This window comes from Silurus meridionalis, chromosome 6 (genome assembly GCF_014805685.1).
Source record: "Silurus meridionalis isolate SWU-2019-XX chromosome 6, ASM1480568v1, whole genome shotgun sequence".
NCBI classification, from domain to species: Eukaryota; Metazoa; Chordata; class Actinopteri; order Siluriformes; family Siluridae; genus Silurus; species Silurus meridionalis.
Genome location: NC_060889.1, coordinates 10,418,758 through 10,441,941, shown reverse-complemented (window position 1 = coordinate 10,441,941; position 23,184 = coordinate 10,418,758). Strand labels below are relative to the sequence as shown.

General features: G+C 39.8%; 1 protein-coding gene and 1 long non-coding RNA gene across 2 annotated transcripts; one reads left to right on the top strand and one right to left on the bottom strand.

The window, feature by feature from the left end:
* Window positions 1–215: 215 nt before the first annotated feature.
* On the bottom strand, window positions 216–4,038 carry LOC124388013. Its single transcript, XR_006926317.1, has 3 exons — window positions 3,927–4,038; window positions 3,308–3,461; window positions 216–341 (listed from the first exon to the last, which is right to left on the bottom strand). It is a non-coding gene; the product is annotated as an uncharacterized LOC124388013 (long non-coding RNA).
* Window positions 4,039–12,124: 8,086 nt separating this feature from the next.
* abcf2b (ATP-binding cassette, sub-family F (GCN20), member 2b) lies at window positions 12,125–22,379 on the top strand. Its single transcript, XM_046850685.1, is given in 15 exon segments — window positions 12,125–12,276; window positions 12,481–12,689; window positions 12,915–13,097; window positions 14,923–15,094; window positions 15,177–15,272; window positions 15,408–15,510; window positions 16,345–16,440; window positions 16,638–16,757; window positions 17,233–17,322; window positions 19,259–19,369; window positions 19,482–19,544; window positions 21,406–21,534; window positions 21,696–21,762; window positions 21,765–21,898; window positions 21,975–22,379. Coding segments are annotated over 15 exon segments (1,830 nt in total). The 5' UTR covers window positions 12,125–12,136; the 3' UTR covers window positions 22,092–22,379.
* The last annotated feature ends 805 nt before the right edge of the window (window positions 22,380–23,184 follow it).

The following is a 23,184-nucleotide window of genomic DNA, read 5'->3' as shown; positions in this document are numbered from 1 at the left end:
TTAATTTCATCATTGATTTCTGTGGGTGAACTTAATGTGTACTTAATCTTACTATGGAAAATCCACTGAAAAACCATTCAAACCTCAGTTACAATGTAAAACTGTGCCTGACCAAACAAATAACTAATATTAGTTGATTTTATGTGCTGCTATATGTTTAAAATTACATGGTTGAGTATTTGAACTGTGAAAAATAAATGACTACAACTCAGAAAGGAAAGAATGTGTAAATCACATTTAATTTAAATTAATTGAAGTAAAAAAACAGGAAACAGGAATAACAGAATTACTAAAGTAGAATAGTTCACTGGTGGGTCTATGCAGATTCCTCGGCTGCACACCTACAAAACAGTAAAGAAAGAAAAGACAGAAAAGGCAATTTAGTACATTTTAAAATACAACCATTCACAGCAGCATCTAAAAAAACATGCCTCAATTAAGACATATCCTAGAATCTCATCAGTGAATTGTTCCCACCGCTGCCTCGCACAGTAATAACTAAGGCCGGGGGACCAGTCATGGAATCCAAAACTTATGAATGTAACAATTAAAATATCAACCTTGCGTCTTAACTTGACACTTAAACGAATATTTGGCTATTGCCAAAAGCCAGTGATTAAAACAATGATTCTGACTCAGCTGAAAGATGTCACACCTTGGATCACGGTGGCCCAGAAAGTTCAACGCACTGCAACTGAAGGAAACATACGCAAATAGAAAAAACACCGGCAAATTAAGAAAACATCTTCATCAGTTAAACAACACGTGCTGCAAATCCTCACAACGCAACTAAATACAGAAACGTCCTGCAAATCCTCACAACACAACCAAACACAGAAACATGCTGCAAATCCTCACAACACAACCAAACACAGAAACATGCTGCAAATCCTCACAACACAACCAAACACAGAAACACGCTGCAAATCCTCACAACACAACCAAACACAGAAACACGCTGCAAATCCTCACAACACAACCAAACACAGAAACACGCTGCAAATCCTCACAACACATTTGCACTGCAAATAGCACAGACCACAAAATAAATGTTTCATGGGGACCCCAACAAGTGACGACCCCGGGACTGCTTGTTCAGTGTCTATTGATCAGTGGTGGTGTTGATGATCTGAAAGGTGAGTTTTTTTGTTTATTTTAACATCCTGATCATGATTCCTTGGCTTTGCCAGTTAACATAATAACGTTTTACAGTTAATTGTGTATTTCATCAGATTATTTAGGATAATAATATCCAAAAAGGCCAAGGAATCATAAAAAAACAATGTTAAAATAAACAAACAACTCACCTTTCAGGTCATCGACACACATCAACACCACTGACGAATAGACATTGAACAATAAGCAGTCCCAGACGGGTTTGTCACTTGTTGTGGTCCCCTTGGAACGTTTATTTTGTGATCTGTGCTATTTGGTTGTGTTGTGAGGATTTGCGTGTTTCTGTGTTTGGTTGTGCTGTGAGGATTTGCAGTGTTTCTGTGTTTGTGTTGTGAGGATTTGCAGCGTGTTTCTGTGTGGTTGTGTTGTGAGGATTTGCAGCGTGTTTCTGTGTTTGGTTGTGTTGTGAGGATTTGCAGCGTGTTTCTGTGTTTGGTTGTGAGGATTTGCAGCGTGTTTCTGTGTTTGGTTGTGTTGTGAGGATTTGCAGCGTGTTTCTGTGTTTGGTTGTGTTGTGAGGATTTGCAGCGTGTTTCTGTGTTTGGTTGTGTTGTGAGGATTTACAGCGTGTTTCTGTGTTTGGTTGTGTTGTGAGGATTTGCAGCGTGTTTCTGTGTTTGGTTGTGTTGTGAGGATTTGCAGCGTGTTTCTGTGTTTGGTTGTGTTGTGGATTTGCAGCGTGTTTCTGTGTTTGGTTGTTGTGAGGATTTGCGTGTTTCTGTGTTTGGTTGTGTTGTGAGGATTTGCAGCGTGTTTCTGTGTTTGGTTGTGTTGTGAGGATTTGCAGCGTGTTTCTGTGTTTGGTTGTGTTGTGAGGATTTGCAGCGTGTTTCTGTGTTTGGTTGTGTTGTGAGGATTTGCAGCGTGTTTCTGTGTTTGGTGTGTTGTGAGGATTTGCAGCGTGTTTCTGTGTTTGGTTGTGTTGTGAGGATTTGCAGCGTGTTTCTGTGTTTGGTTGTGTGAGGATTTGCAGCCTGTTTCTGTGTTTGGTTGTGTTGTGAGGATTGCAGCCTGTTTCTGTGTTTGGTTGTGTTGTGAGGATTGCAGCGTGTTTCTGTGTGGTTGTGTTGTGAGGATTTGCAGCCTGTTTCTGTGTTTGGTTGTGTTGTGAGGATTTGCAGCCTGTTTCTGTGTTTGGTTGTGTGAGGATTTGCAGCCTGTTTCTGTGTTTGGTTGTGTGAGGATTTGCAGTGTTTCTGTGTTTGGTTGTGCTGTGAGGATTTGCAGCGTGTTTCTGTGTTTGGTTGTGTTGAGGATTTGCAGCCTGTTTCTGTGTTTGGTTGTGTTGAGGATTTGCAGCTGTTTCTGTGTTTGGTTGTGCTGTGAGGATTTGCAGCGTGTTTCTGTGTGGTTGTGTTGTGAGGATTTACAGCGTGTTTCTGTGTTTGGTTGTGCTGTGAGGATTTGCAGCGTGTTTCTGTGTTTGGTTGTGTTGTGAGGATTTGCAGCCTGTTTCTGTGTTTGTTGTGTTGTGAGGATTTGCAGCCTGTTTCTGTGTTTGGTTGTGTTGTGAGGATTTGCAGCGTGTTCTGTGTTTGGTGTGTTGTGAGGATTGCAGCCTGTTTCTGTGTTTGGTTGTGTTGTGGATTTGCAGCCTGTTTCTGTGTTTGGTTGTGCTGTGAGGATTTGCAGCGTGTTTCTGTGTTTGGTTGTGTTGTGAGGATTTGCAGCCTGTTTCTGTGTTTGGTTGTGTTGTGAGGATTTGCAGCGTGTTTGGTTGTGTTGTGAGGATTTGCAGCGTGTTTCTGTGTTTGGTTGTGTTGTGAGGATTTGCAGTGTTTCTGTGTTTGGTTGTGTTGTGAGGATTTGCAGCGTGTTTGGTTGTGTTGTGAGGATTTGCAGCATGTTTCTGTGTTTGGTTGCATTGTGAGGGTTTGCAGCACGTGTTGTCAAACTGATAACGTTGTTTTTTAAAATTTGCTGGTGTTTTTTTCTATTTGCATGTGTTTTCTTCAGCTGCGGCGTGTTGAGCTCTCTCAGCCACCGTATAGGATGCCTTGAGGATAAGTAATTTATGAGATATTTTTTCATTTCAGGGTGGAGTATTCCTTTAATTATAGAGAGGCAAAAACAGTGATTGGGATAAAATATTATTAATTGTGCAGCCCTAGCTATAGGTTATATGACTTACACTTCTGGCTGTACTGCCCTCCGATCATGGTCCCGCTGGGCTCTCAAAGCACGGTTGCCTTCTTTGTCTCTTGCATTGGTGAACCATTTACCAAGCGCCGTCTCCAGCTCTTTCTTACTGACAGTTTTCAGCAAACGGTTCTGCTTCAGGCTACCTGTAAAGCAAAAAAATTTATATAAAGTAGAACATGCTACTGTATCAAACGTGTATAAAGCATGCAAGTTACATGAGCATAAGACTATCAGAACTAAAAAAAATAAAATAAAAAAGACTAAAAATCACAAGGTTGTAAACACCTTCTAATCCACCATTTGCCCAAACTGTTAACTGATCTGAGTAAATGATGTTAAAATAATACCATGCAAAAAGTTAAATGCATCAATATGGTGAATTTCAGGCTTTGTTGTGATTAATGTTTAGAATAATTAGTGGGGTCTTGAACACAGATTAATTATTAAATTCATACTGGTTCACTTTGGAACGTGAATATGAACAGACCACTGTAACATTAGTTTAAGTTACTTATAATGATGTTTTGTCTTTGAAAAGCTTAGTGGCGCTAACACAGCAAGTGTTCGACTTGACTGCACAAACCGAGGCGTGCTTAAGATAAAAATACCGTGAAAGTGATCAGGAAGAATTTGGAGTTGTCTGCTCTCGAATTAGTCGGTCTGCACTGCACAGCTTCAAGTCAAACACAGTTCAGTTCGTGGTGTCTATGCGCATGCGTGAAGCCTCAGAGCCGAGAGCGTGGGGGGGGGCTTCTGACTGACTTTCTGAACGGCGCAAATTTACCTTATCTTTACCGTAATCATAACGTATCATATTTTTATTAATGTTTAGAAATGATAAAAAAATGAACGTTTTTTATCACCTCTACCTATTTCACCTAAATCACATTAAAATAATGTTAAGTGTTGTCACAATCTCCTCGGAGTTTTTCTCTGTGTATTGTATGTACACATGTTATAAAGGTAGTAAAGAGAAAGAGACTCCACAGTGCTTTTACTGTTTCACCCTCCTGTTATCATGAGGACACTATATGGAGAAATCACGGGTGAAAATGGTTTGAAAAGTCGTTATTTCCACATTTTAGTAGACAATTTCCTAGTTATCTGCTAATCGTTAAGAATATTCAGTTCTTCACAGGTGTTTATCTCTGAGGTAAACCAGTTCACTCTCCACACTGACCTTCTTTATATCGTGCCTGTAACTTTAATTACCACAAATCTTTCAGAAGTATACATTAAATAAAAACAACAGTAAAATGTGATTAATTTAAAACAAAAGATAATTTCTTACCGTGACAGAGAGGTTCTCCAGGTCAGGTCAGGTCAGGTCAGGTCAGGTTCTCCAGGTCAGGTCAGGTCAGGTCAGGTTATCCAGGTCAGGTTCTCCAGGTCAGGTCAGGTCAGGTCATCCAGGTCAGGTTATTCAGGTCAGGTCAGGTTCTCCAGGTCAGGTCAGGTGCTCCAGTGTAGTGAGTGATGACTGTTTCTTCAGAATGAGAAGTCGGGAGCACAGGAGCCAATGGGAGACTCTGTGAGCTTTTTTTTAAATCTGTTGATGTTATAAAACACGCAAAAAACATATCAATTGAATTCATCATCAATTGAATAATTGAATGATAGATTTCTTTTGAGAAATATAGATAAATATAGCCCAAATGTGGCCCATACAAAGCCCTTGAATAAACAAAATGGGCAACCTAACTGGGGCCCACATTCAGTCCATCAAAGTGCCCACTCTGACCCCATGCCCACATGATGCTCATATAACCCAGTTAAAACCCATGTGGGGCCCACCTGGACATGTTGGCTGGGATAAGAGCTACAAGATGTGGTCCGTAATGATGTTCACTAGACATAACAAGCCACCAATATGGCCATGAATGTGTACACACTTGACCATGACACCCGTATGCTTCTTGAACATCCCATTTCAGATTGAATCAATTTGTATCGCTCCTTCACTCTTCTTGGAAGGAAGACTTTCTAATCGATTTTGGAGCATGACTTTGATGATTTATGATCAATCAGCCACAAGAGCATTCGTGATGCTCAGTGAGGAGGTCTGGAGTTTATTCTGTGTATTAGTTCATTCTGAAGATGTTAAGTGGGGGTTTAAATTTGCCTTTATGAAGCTCACCGTTGGCCATGTCATAGTGGGACAGATTTGAGCCTCTTCTTCTTCTTCTTCTTCTTCTTCTTCTTCTTTCGGCTGCTCCCATTAGGGGTCGCCACAGCGGATCATCCTTCTCCATAACCCCCTGTCCTCTACATCTGCCTCTTTCACACCAACTACCTGCATGTCTTCCCTCACCACCTCCTCCTTGGCCTTCCTCTTTTCCTCCTTCCTGGTGGCTCCATCCTCAGCATTCTTCTACCAATATAACTCATGTCCCTCCTCTGCACATGTCCAAACCATCTCAATCTCGCCTCCCTCACCTTGTCACCAAAACGTCCTACATGCGCTGTCCCTCTAAAAAACTCATTTCTAATCCTGTCCATCCTCATCACTCCCAACGAAAACCTTAACAACTTCAGATTCTAGTGAAGGGAATTTGCAATTCTACAGCATGTAAATATTTACAGACTTGAAGACAGCATAGAGACCATTAGAACCAATATAATTCCCATTACGATTGCAATTATTACAAATGCCTTCTCAGGAAATTCCTATTCAAGGGAAGGTGAAAAGTTCATGAAAATGACTAGGAGTGTCTGTGGAATGAGCCCAAGTGGATAATAAGTGATGTCCACTATCACTTTTGAAACACCTGATAATTGAGAATTTATGGAGAAATGGAGGGTTTGCATCCATGTAGAGATCACATGTGCTCCTCCCTGACAGAGGAGGAGGTTTGCTCATGTCCTAATACGGCCTGCTGCTGCTCTCAGCTAAGCTACAGCAGGTCTTATAGACACTGTATAACTGTCATTAACAACCTCGTTATAAGGACACTACTTCACCCCGGATCGTTATTTGCTCGGTATGTAAAACGATATATAAATAGTTTATGAGTTGACATCTCTTTATTTTTGTGTTGATTTCAGTGAACATTGTGATGTATGTGCGGTGTAGTTCATGCAAGATGATACAACAGCAAAGATTTCAGATCTCCTATAAGTAGCCACTTGCTATCATGATGTTCCCGGTGGTAACACGCCGATCTGTGCATGCAACGTTATAGTGATTATGGCGTGCATGCATATTAAATATTGTTGATATGTCATCATTATTTGTTAGAACTAATGCTTAATTGCTACTGGCTGCTGTTACAGTGTTGACACTTGGATTAATTGGCTAGCTTGGTAAATGTGCAACACATATAACATTGTGTCCAAAATAGTATCATGCTCCCTGATTCCTACACCCTCTAAAGAGCAGTATGTAAATGCAATGTCCCCTAGGTTAAAGAAATGCTTTGCTATGCATGGGAAAACATTCCTCCCAAAAACAAGGCACTCACTCATATATACACACACACACACACACACACACACACACACACACACACACACACACACACACACACACAGATTGTGCTCCAGTGTGTCTTTCTGTGCACAATCCAAATGTTAAGTGTGTCCTAATTCAGACCTAACTATAAATATGCCCATTACAGAATCAACAAACAAAATCTTAGCCAGCATGTGTACTAAATAGGTATTGAGGACAGTGACTTTCCGCTCGTCAGCACTTTCAGGACTCACGTGGTTAGAGATGACTACGTCGGAAATAGATCATAATCTAAATACGGTCCAAATCGTTATTAAACTCGATACATTCTTTGCACTCGGTATCTGAGCTTGAAAAAAGCTGAAAGACAGAGTTCGGGTTTAGTACTGGTACAATACCCTTTAGGTGACGAAAGGAGCATTTTTGCTGAGATTAGACTCAACGTTGTGGTCACTAAAAAGTTTAACAGTCTGCTCGGGGTATACAGTAGATTGATCTAGGTTCAGTGAGTTAGAAAGCAAATAATGAATAGCCGATCCACACACAGTTGTTGAAGAACGAATTGTATGTGTATTACAGCCACTGACACTGCTGTTCATTCTGCCACAAATTCACATTTTGCTATTCTCCTTAGAGGACCACGTTTTGTCAGGCTGAAAAGGTCCAGAATTCTCTATCCCCAGCCACACATACCAGCTCCTCCTGCGTCAAAATCACCACTACACAATTTCTCTTTCCATCTACACCATGAAAGAACAGTTTAAACCCACCTGTTCCTGGCCTTACTCCTTTTCCACTTGGTCTCCTGAACACACAACATATCTACCTTTCTCCTCTCCATCATATCAGCTACCTCTCTCTTTACCAGTCATAGTACCAACATTTAAAGTACCAATTCTAACCTCCAATCTCCTCCACTTCTCCCTTTCCTGCTGTCTCTGTAGACGTCTTCCTCCTCTCGTTCTCCTCCTTCGGCCAACAGTGGCCTAATTTTTACTGGTACCCTGTTGGCTAACGATACCTATGGTGGTCGTTGGTAACTCGGCCTCGACCGATCCGGTATAAATTTCTCTTTCGTGATCCATATATTTGATTTGGCACGTTTTACTCTGGATGCCCTTCCTAATGCAACCCTCTCCATTTATCCAGGCTTGGGACTGGCACTAAGAGTGCACTGGCTTGTGCAACCCTAATGGATGGGTTCAAGGACAACATTTGTAAGATGACAAAATCCTTTAATTGGCTCCTCTTAATTTATAAAAAAACAGCAACACCTCATAGGATCTCCTTTCTTACCAATCCCCTCAACATATCACTGAGTTTAAACCCAGCAGCTTTTATTCCTTTTCTTTTCCTTGTTGACTGCTTCAGATAAATGATATTTGTTCATTTTGCAACACTAGCTATATGCTGGATATGAGAATCAGGAACAGAACTGTTTGTCAGCACTTTCCGCTCGTCAGCACTTTCAGGACTCACGTGGTTAGAGATGACTACGTCGGAAATAGATCATAATCTGAATACGGTCCAAATCGTTATTAAACTCGATACATTCTTTGCACTCGGTATCTGAGCTTGAAAAAAGCTGAAAGACAGAGTTTGGGTTTAGTACTGGTACAATACCCTTTAGGTGACGAAAGGAGCATTTTTGCTGAGATTAGACTCAATGTTGTGGTCACTAAAAAGTTTAACAGTCTGCTCGGGGTATACAGTAGATTGATCTAGGTTCAGTGAGTTAGAAAGCAAATAATGAATAGCCGATCCACACACAGTTGTTGAAGAACGAATTGTATGTGTATTACAGCCACTGACACTGCTGTTTATTCTGCCACAAATTCACATTTTGCTATTCTCCTTAGAGGACCACGTTTTGTCAGGCTGAAAAGGTCCAGAATTCTCTATCCCCAGCCACACATACCAGCTCCTCCTGCGTGATTCCCGGATGACCCCAAGCAAGCTGAGAGATAGAATCTCTCCAGCATGTCCTGAATCTGCCTCATTGGACATGCTAGCTCAAGGATAACATTTGTCTTCTTCTTCTTTTTCTTCTTTCGGCTTCTCCCATTAGGGGTTGCCACAGCAGATCATGCACATGTCCAAACCATCTCAATCTCGCCTCCCTCACCTTGTCTCCAAAATGTCCTACATGCGCTGTCCCTCTAATACACTAATTTCTAATTCTGTCCATTCTCGTCACTCCCAACGAAAATCTCAGTATCTTCAGCTCTGCTACCTCCAGCTCCATCTCCTGTCTTTTATTCAATGCCACTGTCTCTAAACCATACAACATCGCAGGTCTCACCACAGTCCTATAAACTTTCCATTTCACTCTCGCAGATCCCCTTCTATCACAAATCACTCCTGCCACTCTTCTCCACCCCCTCCACCCTGCTTGCACTCTTTTCTTCACTTCTCTAACACACTCTCCATTACTTTGCACCGTTGACCCCAGGTACCCGAACTCCTCCACCTTCTCCACCTTTTCTCCCTGCAACCACACCCCTCCACTGCCCTCCCTCCCATTCACACACATTTACTCTGTCTTACTCCTACTGACTTTCATTCCCCTTCTCTCCAGCGCATACCTCCACCTCTCCAGGATCTTCTCAACCTGCTCCCTACTCTCACCACAAATCACAATATCATCCGCAAATATCATAGTCCATGGAGACTCCTGTCTGACCTCGTCCGTAAACCTGTCCATCACCACTGCAAACAGGAAAAGGCTTAGAGCCAATACTTGAGGCAGTCCAACCTCCACCTTGAACCAGTCGTTCCTACTGCACACTTCACTGCTGTCACACTGTCCTCATACATGTCCTGCACCACCCTCACTTACTTCTCTGCTACACCTGACTTCCTCATACAATACCACAACTTCTCTCTCGGCACCCTGTTGTTTGCTTTCTCTAAATCCACAAACACACAATACAACTCCTTCTGACCTTCTCTATACTTCTCCATCAACATTCTCAAAGCAAATAATGCATTTGTGGTGCGCTTCCTCCCCATGAAACCATACTGTTGCTCACAGATGGTCACCTCTTCTCTCAGCCTGGCTTCCACTTCTCTTTCCCATGACTTCATGGTGTGACTGATCAACTTTATTCTTCTGTAGTTACTGCAGGTCTGCACATCTCCCTTATTCTTAAAGATCGGTACCAGCACACTCCCTCTCCATTCCTCAGGCATCCTCTCACCTTTCAAAGTCCTGTTAAACAATTTTGTTAAAAACTCCACTGCCATCTCTCCTAAAGAGCTCCATGCTTCTACCGGTATGTCATCTGGTCCAACTGACTTTCCACTCTTCATCCTCTTTACCTGCTGCCGCATCTCCTTGTACTCCTGCCTACTTTCCTCATCACTCTGTCGATCTCAATTCTGTTTTGCCAACCTCTTTCTCCTTATGCTTTCCTGTACTTCCTCATTCCACCACCACGTCTCTTTGTCTTCCCTTCTATTTCCAGACGCCACACCAAGTACCTTTCTAGCTGTCTCCCTTATCAATTCTGCATAAGCACTGATGACATTTATTATCACACCTTCAATTTCCAGTTTCACGTTCATCACCTTATCAGAAACTCTCTTCACCTCCACTACACTCTTACTGTACTCTTCCTTCAAAATCACCACTACACAATTTCTCTTTTCATCTACACCATGAAAGAACAGTTTAAACCCACCTGTTCCTGGCCTTACTCCCTTTCCACTTGGTCTCCTGAACACACAACATATCTACCTTTCTCCTCTCCATCATATCAGCTACCTCTCTCTTTACCAGTCATAGTACCAACATTTAAAGTACCAATTCTAACCTCCAATCTCCTCCACTTCTCCCTTTCCTGCTGTCTCTGTAGACGTCTTCCTCCTCTCGTTCTCCTCCTTCGGCCAACAGTGGCCTAATTTTTACTGGTACCCTGTTGGCTAACGATACCTATGGTGGTCGTTGGTAACTCGGGCCTCGACCGATCCGGTATAAATTTCTCTTTCGTGATCTGTATATTTGATTTGGCACGTTTTACTCTGGATGCCCTTCCTAATGCAACCCTCTCCATTTATCCAGGCTTGGGACTGGCACTAAGAGTGCACTGGCTTGTGCAACCCTAATGGATGGGTTCAAGGACAACATTTGTAAGATGACCAAAATCCTTTAATTGGCTCCTCTTAATTTATATAAACAGCAACACCTCTTAGGATCTCCTTTCTTACCAATCCCCTCAATATATCACTGAGTTTAAACCCAGCAGCTTTTATTCCTTTTCTTTTCCTTGTTGGCTGCTTCAGATAAATGATATTTTTTCATTTTGCAACACTAGCTATATGCTGGATATGAGAATCAGGAACAGAACTGTTTGTGTTTTAAATAAGTGACATGGCCATGTCTGTACACCGCAGTCATTAAACTGGGCAAAGGAAGTTCTGCAAATTGGCTTGTTTACTTCCTAAGAATAATTGTCTATTCATGGCTCATGGCTATTATTATTATATAGTTTTTTCAGGATATTCTCTGAGAAAGTCTTGTTGGAAGGTAAATATAATGATTAGCATAATGAGAAATATACACTATGAGGTGGTATCAAAAACTTGATCTATCTACGTTTACACACTAGCACCCTCAAAATAGTCCCCTTGCACAACAATACAGCACTCCCAGCATTCCTGCCACTTCTGCAATGTGTCCTGGAAGTCTTTTTGAAACGTATCAAGCACCTTGTAATGTTCGTGCTGGATCTCCGCAATGGTGTCAAAACAGCAACCTTTGAGCTGGAACCATCTTCTGGAAGAGGATCCAAATCCGGCGAGTAGGGTGAGATCATGTTTTTTTCTGGTGAAAAACACGTTCGGTGCTCCCTGTGACTGTGCGGGCAGCTTTGTGCTGCCATCTGTTGCCGTGATACCAAACTAGTCTGATACCACCTCGTATATGGAAAGAAAAGTGAAAACCTGAACCATGTGCACATGGAACATTCAATTTGGAGCATGCTAATTAATGATGATTTAGCAAGAAGAGCATCAGCGAGGTCAGGATGCTGGGGTGCAGTCTGTGTTTCAGTTAATCTCATAGATGTTCAGTAGGGTTGAGTAGTTCACTCAAATCTATTCACCCCAACTGTGGCAAAATGTACCTTTATAGGTCTTACTGTGAGAACAGGGGCAGTCACACTGGGACAGTTTTTTACATCTTACTGCCAAAAACGGGAACCTGTATAATAATTCTACAGCATATAGAGATATTCTAGAACAGATTGGAGAAGGAGCACATTAAGTTGTGATAAACTATAGAGTCAGAAAGTGCAGATGTGACCTTCACATCCATATGTCATTAATGTGCCTTGTTACTGTGCAACCCCCCAGAGCTCTGTAGCCATGCCCTCAAACCTTGCTAAGAAGAAGGCTGCTAAGAAGAAAGAGGCAGCCAAAGCTCGCCAGCGGGTCAAAAAGCACGAGGAAATCGAGCAACCCGAGGAAAATGGAGCAGTTCCGAATGGAGAGACAAACAGAGGTGTGTTTATTGCATTCCATTCAACTGATTAAAAATGCTTCTGATGTAACAGACATGGCGCAATGGTGATAATGTACAATATTTATACAGTAACTGGTACAGAGCACACTGATATGACCCTGCAGCCTCATACTATATACCAGCATTTAAAGCTGGAGAGAAATTTTCAGATGAAACACCGAGTTGTCATGTATTCTTTTCTTTAAAGTCAGTCCTGTTCTCAGTCATGCTGTGCCCTTGACAGATGTTTCTGCTCTGGCTACAGAGTAACTGGTGTCTTGGCATCGCACCCCAACAGTACAGACGTTCACATCAGCAGTCTTTCACTCACATTCCATGGGCAGGAGCTGCTGAGCAACACAAGCCTGGAACTGAACTCGGGCAGACGCTACGGTCTCATCGGTCTAAATGGCACAGGTGTGGATTATATTCTTGTAATTGACACTAAACATAAATTGCTAATACAAACACCACAGTCTGATGGTATTACTGTATATGCTAAAGATTCTGATTTTTTTTAATTTAGGCTAACATAAGAAAAATTTTAAGATTTTATGTTAAGGGAGAATCAACAGTTGAAACACTTGACTGGATGTAGTACAAATGATTAGCAGTTTATTTTTCTAATGCCTCATTTGACAGGTAAATCAATGCTCCTTTCTGCTATCGGACATCAAGAGATCCCCATCCCAGAGCACATAGACATTTATCATCTGACACGTGAGATGGCTCCCAGTGAGAAAACAGCGCTACAGTGTGTGATGGAGGTGGATGAGCAGAGAATCCAGTTGGAGAAGGAGGCAGAAAGACTTGCTCATGAGGACTGTGAGTCATATGTACTAGAGAAAGAGACAGGGTTATAGTGTATGTGATATATATTGAAGTCTAATTAAGATGTTTTTTTTCACTGATGTAAAACAAAATAACAAATAAGATTTCATAGTGAATACTAGGGGTGTTCTTAAGTAAGGATTTGCATAATAGAATCAGAATTGTCAAGTCCTGGCATATAGTTTAATTGGGCAGGGGCGGAATTAAGAACGGCAGGTAGTCATAAAACGATTCCTCGTATCATTTTATAGCCATGGTATACAGAACATCACACAAAGATATAAATGAAAATGAAAATAAAAACATTCTGGATCGATAAACCTAAAAATAATAGAACTAGTAAATAACTGCAGAAAGGTCAGACCGCAGACAGGATTTGCAGTTCACATGTCGGCGAATCAAATTAATTAAATTAAATTGCCTGTGTCTGAATTTCCCAGACATCGTTGAATATTTAATTCCCCTGTGCTAAGATGCTTCGTTGTCGCCACGGGTCATTTCAAGTGAAACTTTAATCTGTTGCAGGGGTCGTTGAATTTATTTACAAACATATTAAACATATTTAATAAAAAGCTTCTTTTTTTTGCATGTTTTTTCACAGCATTATCATAATAAACTGTAATTTAACTTGAGAGAAAACCGGTAGTTCTATGCGAAATCCGACAGTGAGCAGCCTCATATAACCAAAATGGTACGATCCTCATTTTATAACACCTCTGCAAAGATTTGATTGTAAGATTGACATAAAGGAATATTTTACCATGACACTGTTGATACATCAAACTCACACATTGGAGCTGCACTTCGCTCGAGCAGATGTTGTGCAAGGCTTAATCAGGACTCAAAATCATGAATAACTTGGACATCTGGCTGTTTTAGCCAAGCTCTATCCCATGTGTGCAGCTGTAATGCAGATTCTGTCAAGCGCATGAATATGTAGTAAAGCCTAAGGCCTGAATACTGATGTGTGCAATTTCAGTATTAGATCCTTAAAATCTATGTGGAATGAAATTTCGCGTATTGCTGTGCATGGAATTCTTTGTTGAAAATTATAATAAATTATAAATTGAGTCGGGACAATGGTGTTATAGAAATTTACAGTCAGCTCTTGTTATTGCTGAATCGGCAGAATTTGTTTACGTTATCATGCCCTGATTTAGGCGTAAAAGAAGTCTGTACAGTGACAGGCAGGAGGAGAGGAAAACTGTATAAGCAAGTGAGATTTGTTGTCCTATATTTGTATTACTTTGTGGATCTAGCATGCTATTTATAATGTGTAACTATTTATAGGATTTATAGGTTTATAAGGGTTGACTATGTGTATAGACTAGTGCGAATCGATCAAATCGCTAATATTTGATAATGCAATCCGTTGCCAACGAATGCCGTTATAGATTAGAGAATTCGCCCATGCACTCCTCAACAAGCAGCTATTAGCTTTAAAATGTCTAAATTAAAGATCTCAGTATGAGGCTTTTGCATTTTTAAGCACATTTTTGTACATAAATACCATGAATAGGGTTTGATATAGTTATAATAAGCAAAACATCTAAAAAAAAATAAATCTGATCAATCAATTAATCTAAGAAAAGAAAAATGGTCTGATTAATTGATTGTGAAAATAGACATCACTCCAGAATAGCTTGGGCAGAATAGAAAAATAAATAAATAAAATAATATACTGTATCAGAATTTATTATTATCTACTGATAATAATACAGAACTTAGGCCTACATTTGTTTCTTGATAATAATAGGAATGATCAGACGTGAGCCGTGTTGATCGTGCAGTCTCTTACAGTAAACTTTTCCTTCTGTAGCAGAGTGCGAGAAGCTGATGGAGATCTATGAGCGCTTGGAAGAGCTGGATGCAGATAAAGCTGAGGTTCGAGCATCGCGCATTCTCTTTGGTCTGGGCTTTACCTCAGCCATGCAGCACAAAAAGCTCAAAGACTTCAGCGGTGGTTGGAGGATGCGCGTCTCTCTGGCTAGGTACAATGTGTGCATGCTCAGTGTGTTTAACGAGATCTATTGTACTAATATTGGTTCCTTCTTCTTTTCTACACCCTGTCAGAGCGCTGTTCATTAAACCTTTCATGCTTTTACTGGATGAACCTACAAACCACCTTGACCTGGACGCCTGTGTGTGGCTGGAGGAGGAACTCAAATCGTACGTAGTTCAGGCTTTTAGCTATGTGGATTGGGTTAAATGTGTAGATAACTTTGGCTAATTCCTAAATGCCGGCAGTCTGCACATGGATCACAACTGTAACTGCTTCATTTTTGTGGGAATATTTTGTTCCAGGTTTAAGCGAATTCTTGTCCTCATTTCACACTCTCAGGACTTCCTGAATTGTGTTTGCACCAATATCATACATCTACATCAAAGAAAACTTAGATACTACACAGTAAGTGTTTTCTATGCACTTTTGATGCACCTGATCCAAAATAATTTAATCAGCAAGATATAGATCTGCGGGATTAGTTCACTTTCAAACAATCGTTCGATGCTTAGCTACTATGTCCATGAAAGGAAGTGTTGGTGACTGCAAGCTCTTTCACTCATCATTTTAATGCATGATTTTTAGCATTATTTGTGTATCTTGTGCATTCCTGTAGTGCTTCAGTCCGAGGTCAGAGACTGTAATAAATAGTGACTAAGCAGAAAATGATACGATAAATCCACAGTACATAACAAACCGTGCATAGAGGTGCACCTCAATAAATTAGAATGGCATGGAAAAGTTGATTTACTTCAGTAAATCTATTTAAATTGTGAAACTTGTCTATTAAATAAATTCAATGCACACAGACTGAAGTGGTTTTAGTCTTCTTGTTCTTTTAATTGTGATGATTTTGGCTCACATTTAACAAAAACCCCACCAATTTAAAATCTCCACAAATTAGAACGTGAAATGCCAATCAGCTAATCAACTCAAAACACCTGCAAAGGTTTCCTGAGCATTCAAAATGGTCTCTCAGTTTGGTTCACTAGGCTACACAATCATGGGGAAGACTGCTGATCTGACAGTTGTCCAGTTGGTTCAGTCTGTGTGCATTGAATTGAAATGTACTCAAATGTACTAAAACTATACTGTAACACTGCAAAGTCACTTTTCTAAAGTGTTTGCCTTTATGGTTTAAGTGGTTACAACTTGACTGTAGAATGCCATCCATTTGAACCAAATAACAGGCTAAAACTATGCCCTCAGCGTTTTTGTGTCATCTGATGTCAATTAAAGGGCAATTATGACCAATACGTGAAGACCAGGGAAGAGCTTGAGGAGAACCAGATGAAACGCTACAACTGGGAGCAGGACCAGATATATCATATGAAGGTAAAACACTGCTGCGCTGTTCACAGCTCCTTCTCGTATTACTGTTGTTACTTTCACTTTAACATGTCTGTCTTTCTTGTTGGTGAAGTCCAATTCCATTCTCAGAGTGTTTCATTGGAATGTTATTTACTGGAAGTAACTATTTTCCTCTATGAGAAAGCTGAAGCAAACCTTTCTGTGCCACCTTTTCTATGTAGAACTACATTGCTCGATTTGGTCACGGCTCGGCTAAGCTGGCTCGTCAAGCTCAGAGCAAAGAGAAAACGTTGCAGAAGATGGTGGCCTCAGGCCTGACCTCCCGCGTAGTTACAGATAAGGTTGTGTGTGGGCACGCACACTCACGTATACACACCTACAGTTACTAAATGTAATATTTAGCATTCCATTTGCAATTAAGCATCATATAAGCGTAATATTTGCATGTTGTTGTGGAGAAGTACTTAATTCATCTTCGTCTAGTGCCTGTGAGAGCTATATGACATATGATATTTATGAAAATTCCCATTTCAGCTGTACCTCCATCCAGTGTTTTATCTCAGTGTCGATCTTGGTAGCATGTAGATTCCTGTTCATGTACTGTACATCCATGACGATGGGAATTGAGTGTAGTTAAGAACCCACAATCATCCTCATCATCAAGCAAGATCATCTGAGACCAGAAGTGCTATAATTCCAATTCCCAAAATAGCCAGCATACAGTTTAGTAAAATGATCAATTGTTGCTAGAGGTAATGTATTTGCAGCCTGCCGCTGGAACATCAACCTAGAACCTTCTCTTCTTTCCTCTTTCAGACTCTGTCATTTTATTTTTCTCCCTGTGGAAAGATCCCACCTCCCGTCATCATGGTGCAGAATGTCAGTTTCAGATATTCCGATGAAACAGTAAGTGGCTGCCAGCTAGTTTACTCATAATTTTTTACCTTAATTATGGTATCACATTTGTTTTTTTTTTTTAGTACTAGGTCAGCCATTGTGGTACATAGTAACTTGGTAGGTGAAGATACGATATTAGTCCATGATGCAAATCAAATAGTGATATAGGATTCACAAGGTGCTATCTACACACATAACTAATGAACTTCATTTAATTTGGATTTATAAGGTGTACTTTTCCCATTTATCAAACATTATTTTTGTTTATTTTATATAAATTGTTTCATGGCATTGTTATTATTATAGATAAGATTGCATTTTTAATTGTACAAAGTAGAAAAGCGTTCATTTTTGTTGCAGATTTCTTTGTCATATTCCTACTGAAGTTCAGGTGCTTCTGAATCATTTTTTAGATGTTAACGTCTCGAGACAAAAACTAGGCAAGTATACAGTGGTTTAGAATAACTATATGCTGTTAATGCAGTGTGTAAATGTTTAGAGGTAGCACATTTTGGTTTGTCATAGGGTTCCCTGGTGGTCTAGTGGCTAGGATGCGGCGCTCTCAACGCCGAGGCCCGGGTTCGATCCCCGATCAGGGAACCAACCCCAGTCATTAGGGTTGCACAAGCCATTGCACTCTTATTGCCGGTCCCAAGCCCGGATAAATGGGGAGGGTTGCGTTAGGAAGGGCATCCAGCGTAAAAACGTGCCAAATCGATACGGATGATCCGCTGTGGCGACCCCTAATGGGAGAAGCTGAAAGATGTCATAATTCTGCCTTACAATTAGCTCAACTCTTTGGACTGTTAAATGCACATGTTTCAAGCCACTTAGGTTTTCAAATCTCACACTTTGTGCTCCAGATGCTACTGTGTGCTGGTGTGCCAGAACAGTTAAAGCTCGACTTATTTGTATACACATTCTCCGTTTAAAATCACAAATTGTTCACTGATTCAATCATTTCTGTAAAGCACATGGCAGTTGAGTTCACTGTATAGTAAGAAGGAAATGAAAATGAGTGTAAATATCCCACGTCAGAGAGGAGAGGCTGTTGGTCAAAATGTTAATTCATTTCTCATTCATTATTATCTTTTGCGCCATATCTCCTCGCTGTGTAGTAAATCGGATGTACTCTTGAAATCAGAGTGCATTGTGCGTGCAAATGAGTGAGCGATTGTAGAGAATAAAGTTCACAATTCCGACACCAGATATAGTGTCTATATAGCACTATATAAGAGAGAGGTAGCTACAATCTTACAATGCAGATTCGAAATTCATCACAGCAGTATTTTGTATCGTGAAATGAACAGATTTCTGTTTCATATCTAATAGTAATGTATTTTAAATAACATTTACTGTGTGTATTTTATCAGAAATACGGTATATTTCTAATATATATTAGAAGCTGCTGATTAGCAGATGATTTTTAGGACACACTTTTTTTTTTTGCAGATTGCATTACACAGATTGAAGCACTTGAAAGGAAGTGGCTTAGTCGCACAAACACGGAAGGATTTGTGTTCACCTGAGCAGTTAATCAGTATCAAAATAAATGAATAAAACACCAGTTAAGTAGCTGGTGATAATAAAAACAACAAAGCAATTGTAATAGTGCTGGAAGTATGTCACTTACACTTACAGCATGTCAAAAACCCAGCCTAAGAGCACACGTGAGCTGTTAATTTTTTATACACACACATGCTTAGGGAGAAGCAGAAATTTAATAATTTTAGGCCCACGCATGCCACATTGTTCACAACCCTTACAACATTCTAGCCCCTCCCCAAACACCAGGTGTAGCAGAAGGCTACTCATGTACCGATTTTATATACAGTGTTATATTCAATTTGCGCAATTGTGCTGTTTATAAAAGAAATTTGTATGGAAATGAGCCTTGAATTTGTCCCTTAAGTACTGCTAACTTTGTATTCTTTTTTTTTCTAAGCCATACATTTATAAAAACTTGGAGTTTGGCATTGACTTGGACACACGGGTGGCTTTAGTGGGTCCTAATGGAGCAGGAAAGTCCACACTACTGAAACTTCTGATGGGAGAGGTCAGTTGACAGTAGAATTGTTAACAGCTTAGTTAGCAAATGTGTTTTTTTTTTTTTTTACTTAATGTCCAGTGTATTTAAACCTTGTAATGCTTATATTATTTTTTTATAGCTACTCCCAACTGATGGTATGATCAGGAAACACTCGCATGTAAAGATTGGCAGGTATCACCAGGTGAGCCGTTTGCTCAATTCACTGTATGCGTAAGCTATGCATGTTAGTAAGCTCTAATAACAGCAGGGTTCCCACACTTCTTGAACGTAATTGAATTTTAGATACATAGATTCAAGGCCTGGAAAGTACCGTAATTTCCGGACTATTAAGCGCACCCACTAAATTTTACAAAGATTTTTATTTTGAACATAAATAAGCCGCAGTCTACACTAAAACTAATGGACTTTACACAGGCTTTAACGACAGTGCCTGTTACACGGTTGAAATATGTTGTGGCTCCTTTAGGAGCAGAGCGGCATTTTGGGAATAGCCTGCCGCCGCGTTTTCCGGTATTACTGCATGTGTGCAAGACCAAGGAATATGTCCTTATTATTTTCTGATGCTCATTTCTAAGTTTCTTTGACTAACCCGTAACGCTGTTGCCAAGAAAAATAAAAAAGCACGAGTTTTGGAAACCTGTCTGTGCTTATATGATTTCTGTTGCAACTGGAGTTAGCGAGCTATCCCTTCACCCCGACTCAATGCGTTACAACGGCTTGTATCTAAACAGTAGCCTACCAAAAAAGTCATTGTTTATTGTCTTCCTTCTTCCTTTCACAACTATTTCTCTCGAGAGTTTATCTTTTGGCATTGTCGTGCGTTTAAAAATCACCATCGGTGAAGCTTTTCTCCCGAAGCCGTGCAGCTCAGAACACAGGTAAAGTGTGTTTTTTTATGGCCGGTTGTTTTCAGCGTGAAGAATGATTCACATTTTCTGTAGACAGTTCGAGTGAGCGGCAGGTCAAACGTCAGAGGAACCTCATCCATATTTATGTGGTGTGGCCCGATTCAGTGGGAGCGCATCTGATTTAATATAAAGAATTTAATTGGTTCACCTTAAACTCGTTCTGCAATTTGATTGGTCTAATGTTATGGGGTTCAGTTTTTTGGCTTGAAGTTTGTGAAACTGTGAAAAACCCAGGAAAAATCCATATATTAGCCGCTTCGTTGTTTAAGCCATGGGGTTCAAAGCGTAAAAAAAAAGTAGCGGCTTATAGTCCGGAAAATACGGTACTTGAAAACAAACATAGGTCCTTGAAAATGCGTGAATTAAATTTGAAAGAAATGTATCTAGAATATTTGTTTTGGGATTTTAAAACATTACATTGCTAGCAGTGTTTGAGTGTATTTTGTTGCCGTACTTCCTCTTGATTTCGTACTGGGCAGGGGTTGGAAATTCATTCTGTGAGACTTGCTGTCTCCGAAAGGAACATTCTTATTAATAAAAATTAGAATGAACACCGTATTAATAAAGCATATTTCATACAGTCAAGCCGAAGAGCCCAAAATATGAACGTGAGTTTAGATTCTGTGTGCCTGTATACAACGTGCACTGAATTCATTCTTATAATATTACCGTCTTTAATACATTAAAGTCATGCTAAGCATTTTCTTTATAACTGCCTTCTACAGGAGGAAAAGGTGTTTTATGCATCATTATACATTATTTTTAGTATCTCAAACTTTCCTGAGCAGCATTTTGCAATTATCTGAATATTACCAGTATGAACTCATTGAGTTCAAAGTATTTAATTAAATTACTTTGAACACAACTGCTCTAAATGGTCTAAATTTATGAAACCTACACATTCAAAACATCAATACTCTGAATTTCTTATGTAAATGTTAAGTGTAAGTGAAATACTGTAAGCGGTCTTTCATGACGCTATATATGCTGTGGTTTAAATTTGATAAGCAGTAATTTACATTATAATAGCCAGGGACATGCAAACAGGGGCTTACAGGTACTAAATCAATAAGTATTTGTAGTTTTCATTTAATTGTTCAACTGTTGAGTATTTGGGTCATATGTGTGTTGTAGCATCTGACTGAACAGCTGGAGTTGGACCTGTCTCCTCTAGAATACATGATGAAGTGTTACCCAAATATCAAAGAAAAAGAAGAAATGAGAAAGATCATCGGCCGGTACGGCCTGACTGGTCAACAGCAGGTGTGAATCTGTTTGTGAGAGAATGAAGGAAACACTTACATTTGTTACAGCCATAATAAACAATATTGAAACAAATAATACATTATATAATGTATAATAAATTCGACATTATATTACACATAAATTATACAATTAAATTATATAATTCATTTATTCTTCAGGTGAGTCCCATCAGGAATCTGTCAGATGGTCAGAAGTGTCGCGTGTGCTTCGCCTGGCTGGCCTGGCAGAACCCCACATGCTCTTCCTGGATGAACCTACCAATCATCTGGACATCGAGACCATCGATGCCCTGGCTGAAGCCATTAATGAGTTTGAAGGAGGGATGATGCTGGTCAGCCGCGACTTCAGACTCATCCAGCAGGTAGTTTATGAATCAGCAGTTTTTTTAATGTTGTTTTGTTAAACTGTAGGAATGATTGTGAAATGTTTGATTCCAGGTGGCCCAGGAAATTTGGGTGTGTGAAAACCAGACCATCAAGAAATGGAACAGAGACATTTTGGCGTACAAGGAGCACTTGAAGTCAAAAATTGATAAACAGATGCACGACATTTGAAGGTCTAGAGCTGGGACTTTTTTCATTGCATCATGGCTAGATTACTTTGCCCTGCTCATTTTACAGTAATCCATGGGATCTACTTATCCCATGGATTTTCCCCAAAATGTCAAAGTGGATTGTAAATCGCATTTCAGTATTCCAGCATCAAAATACAATACATACATTCTCTACTCTTCTGCAGAAAACTTCACACACACTAATCATAGTCTGGGGATTAATTGTCACTTTTGTTTGTATTTAATATTATAAATGCAATAATGTTGAATAAATCAGAGTTTATCAAAATTGTATGAATGTATAATTTAAAAGCAATCACTCAGAAAAAAAGCATTTGCAAAACGATACATTTTCATTAAAGACTTGAATTACGTTTTTTCTTTTAAAAGCTTAAAAATGCAAATAAACAGGTTAGGTTTGTGGCATCAGCTCATAGGATGGTGAGCCAAAGATTGTTAGTAAAGCAAATGATTTAAAATCCCAAAAAGTAAATGTGACATAATGAGAGAAATTATATGTGCCTACTCATAGAATGTGTGCATAATTCAGGTTTAAATGGAGAACGGGATATGGGAGGCATAATGACTCAGCAAAAATGTTCCATTGATTTTGTGTTAAGTTCTAACATATAAATACAATAAACAAATGTAAACATACTTATAGTAAAGAAATATCATCTCTTACTCAGTATAATATATAATCTAGTACATTTGCTCATTTGACTGCACAGCTGGGTCATGAAGGACAAGAGTCTTGAACATGTACACATCCATGGCACTGGCGATGTTGCAGGGATTTTAATGATTTTTAACCCGTTCTAATTTGTAATGCAAAGTCTTAGGCACTGAGCCACCACATCTATCTTAACTAACCTGTCTTGATTCAGCCATGTTGCCAGTAAATTACTGTAGCATCCAGTGCACTTATTTGGTAGTTCACTACTATGTTGTTTCCTTAAAAAAAAACATTTCCCTTGTAATTTCAAACATGACCAAGTACTAGAAATGTAGAGGATCCTTAATTGGTATGGAATCCTCCATTCTACAGTGTGCTATGTGAAGATGACTATTTTATTTTAAGCAGTTTGAAGAGG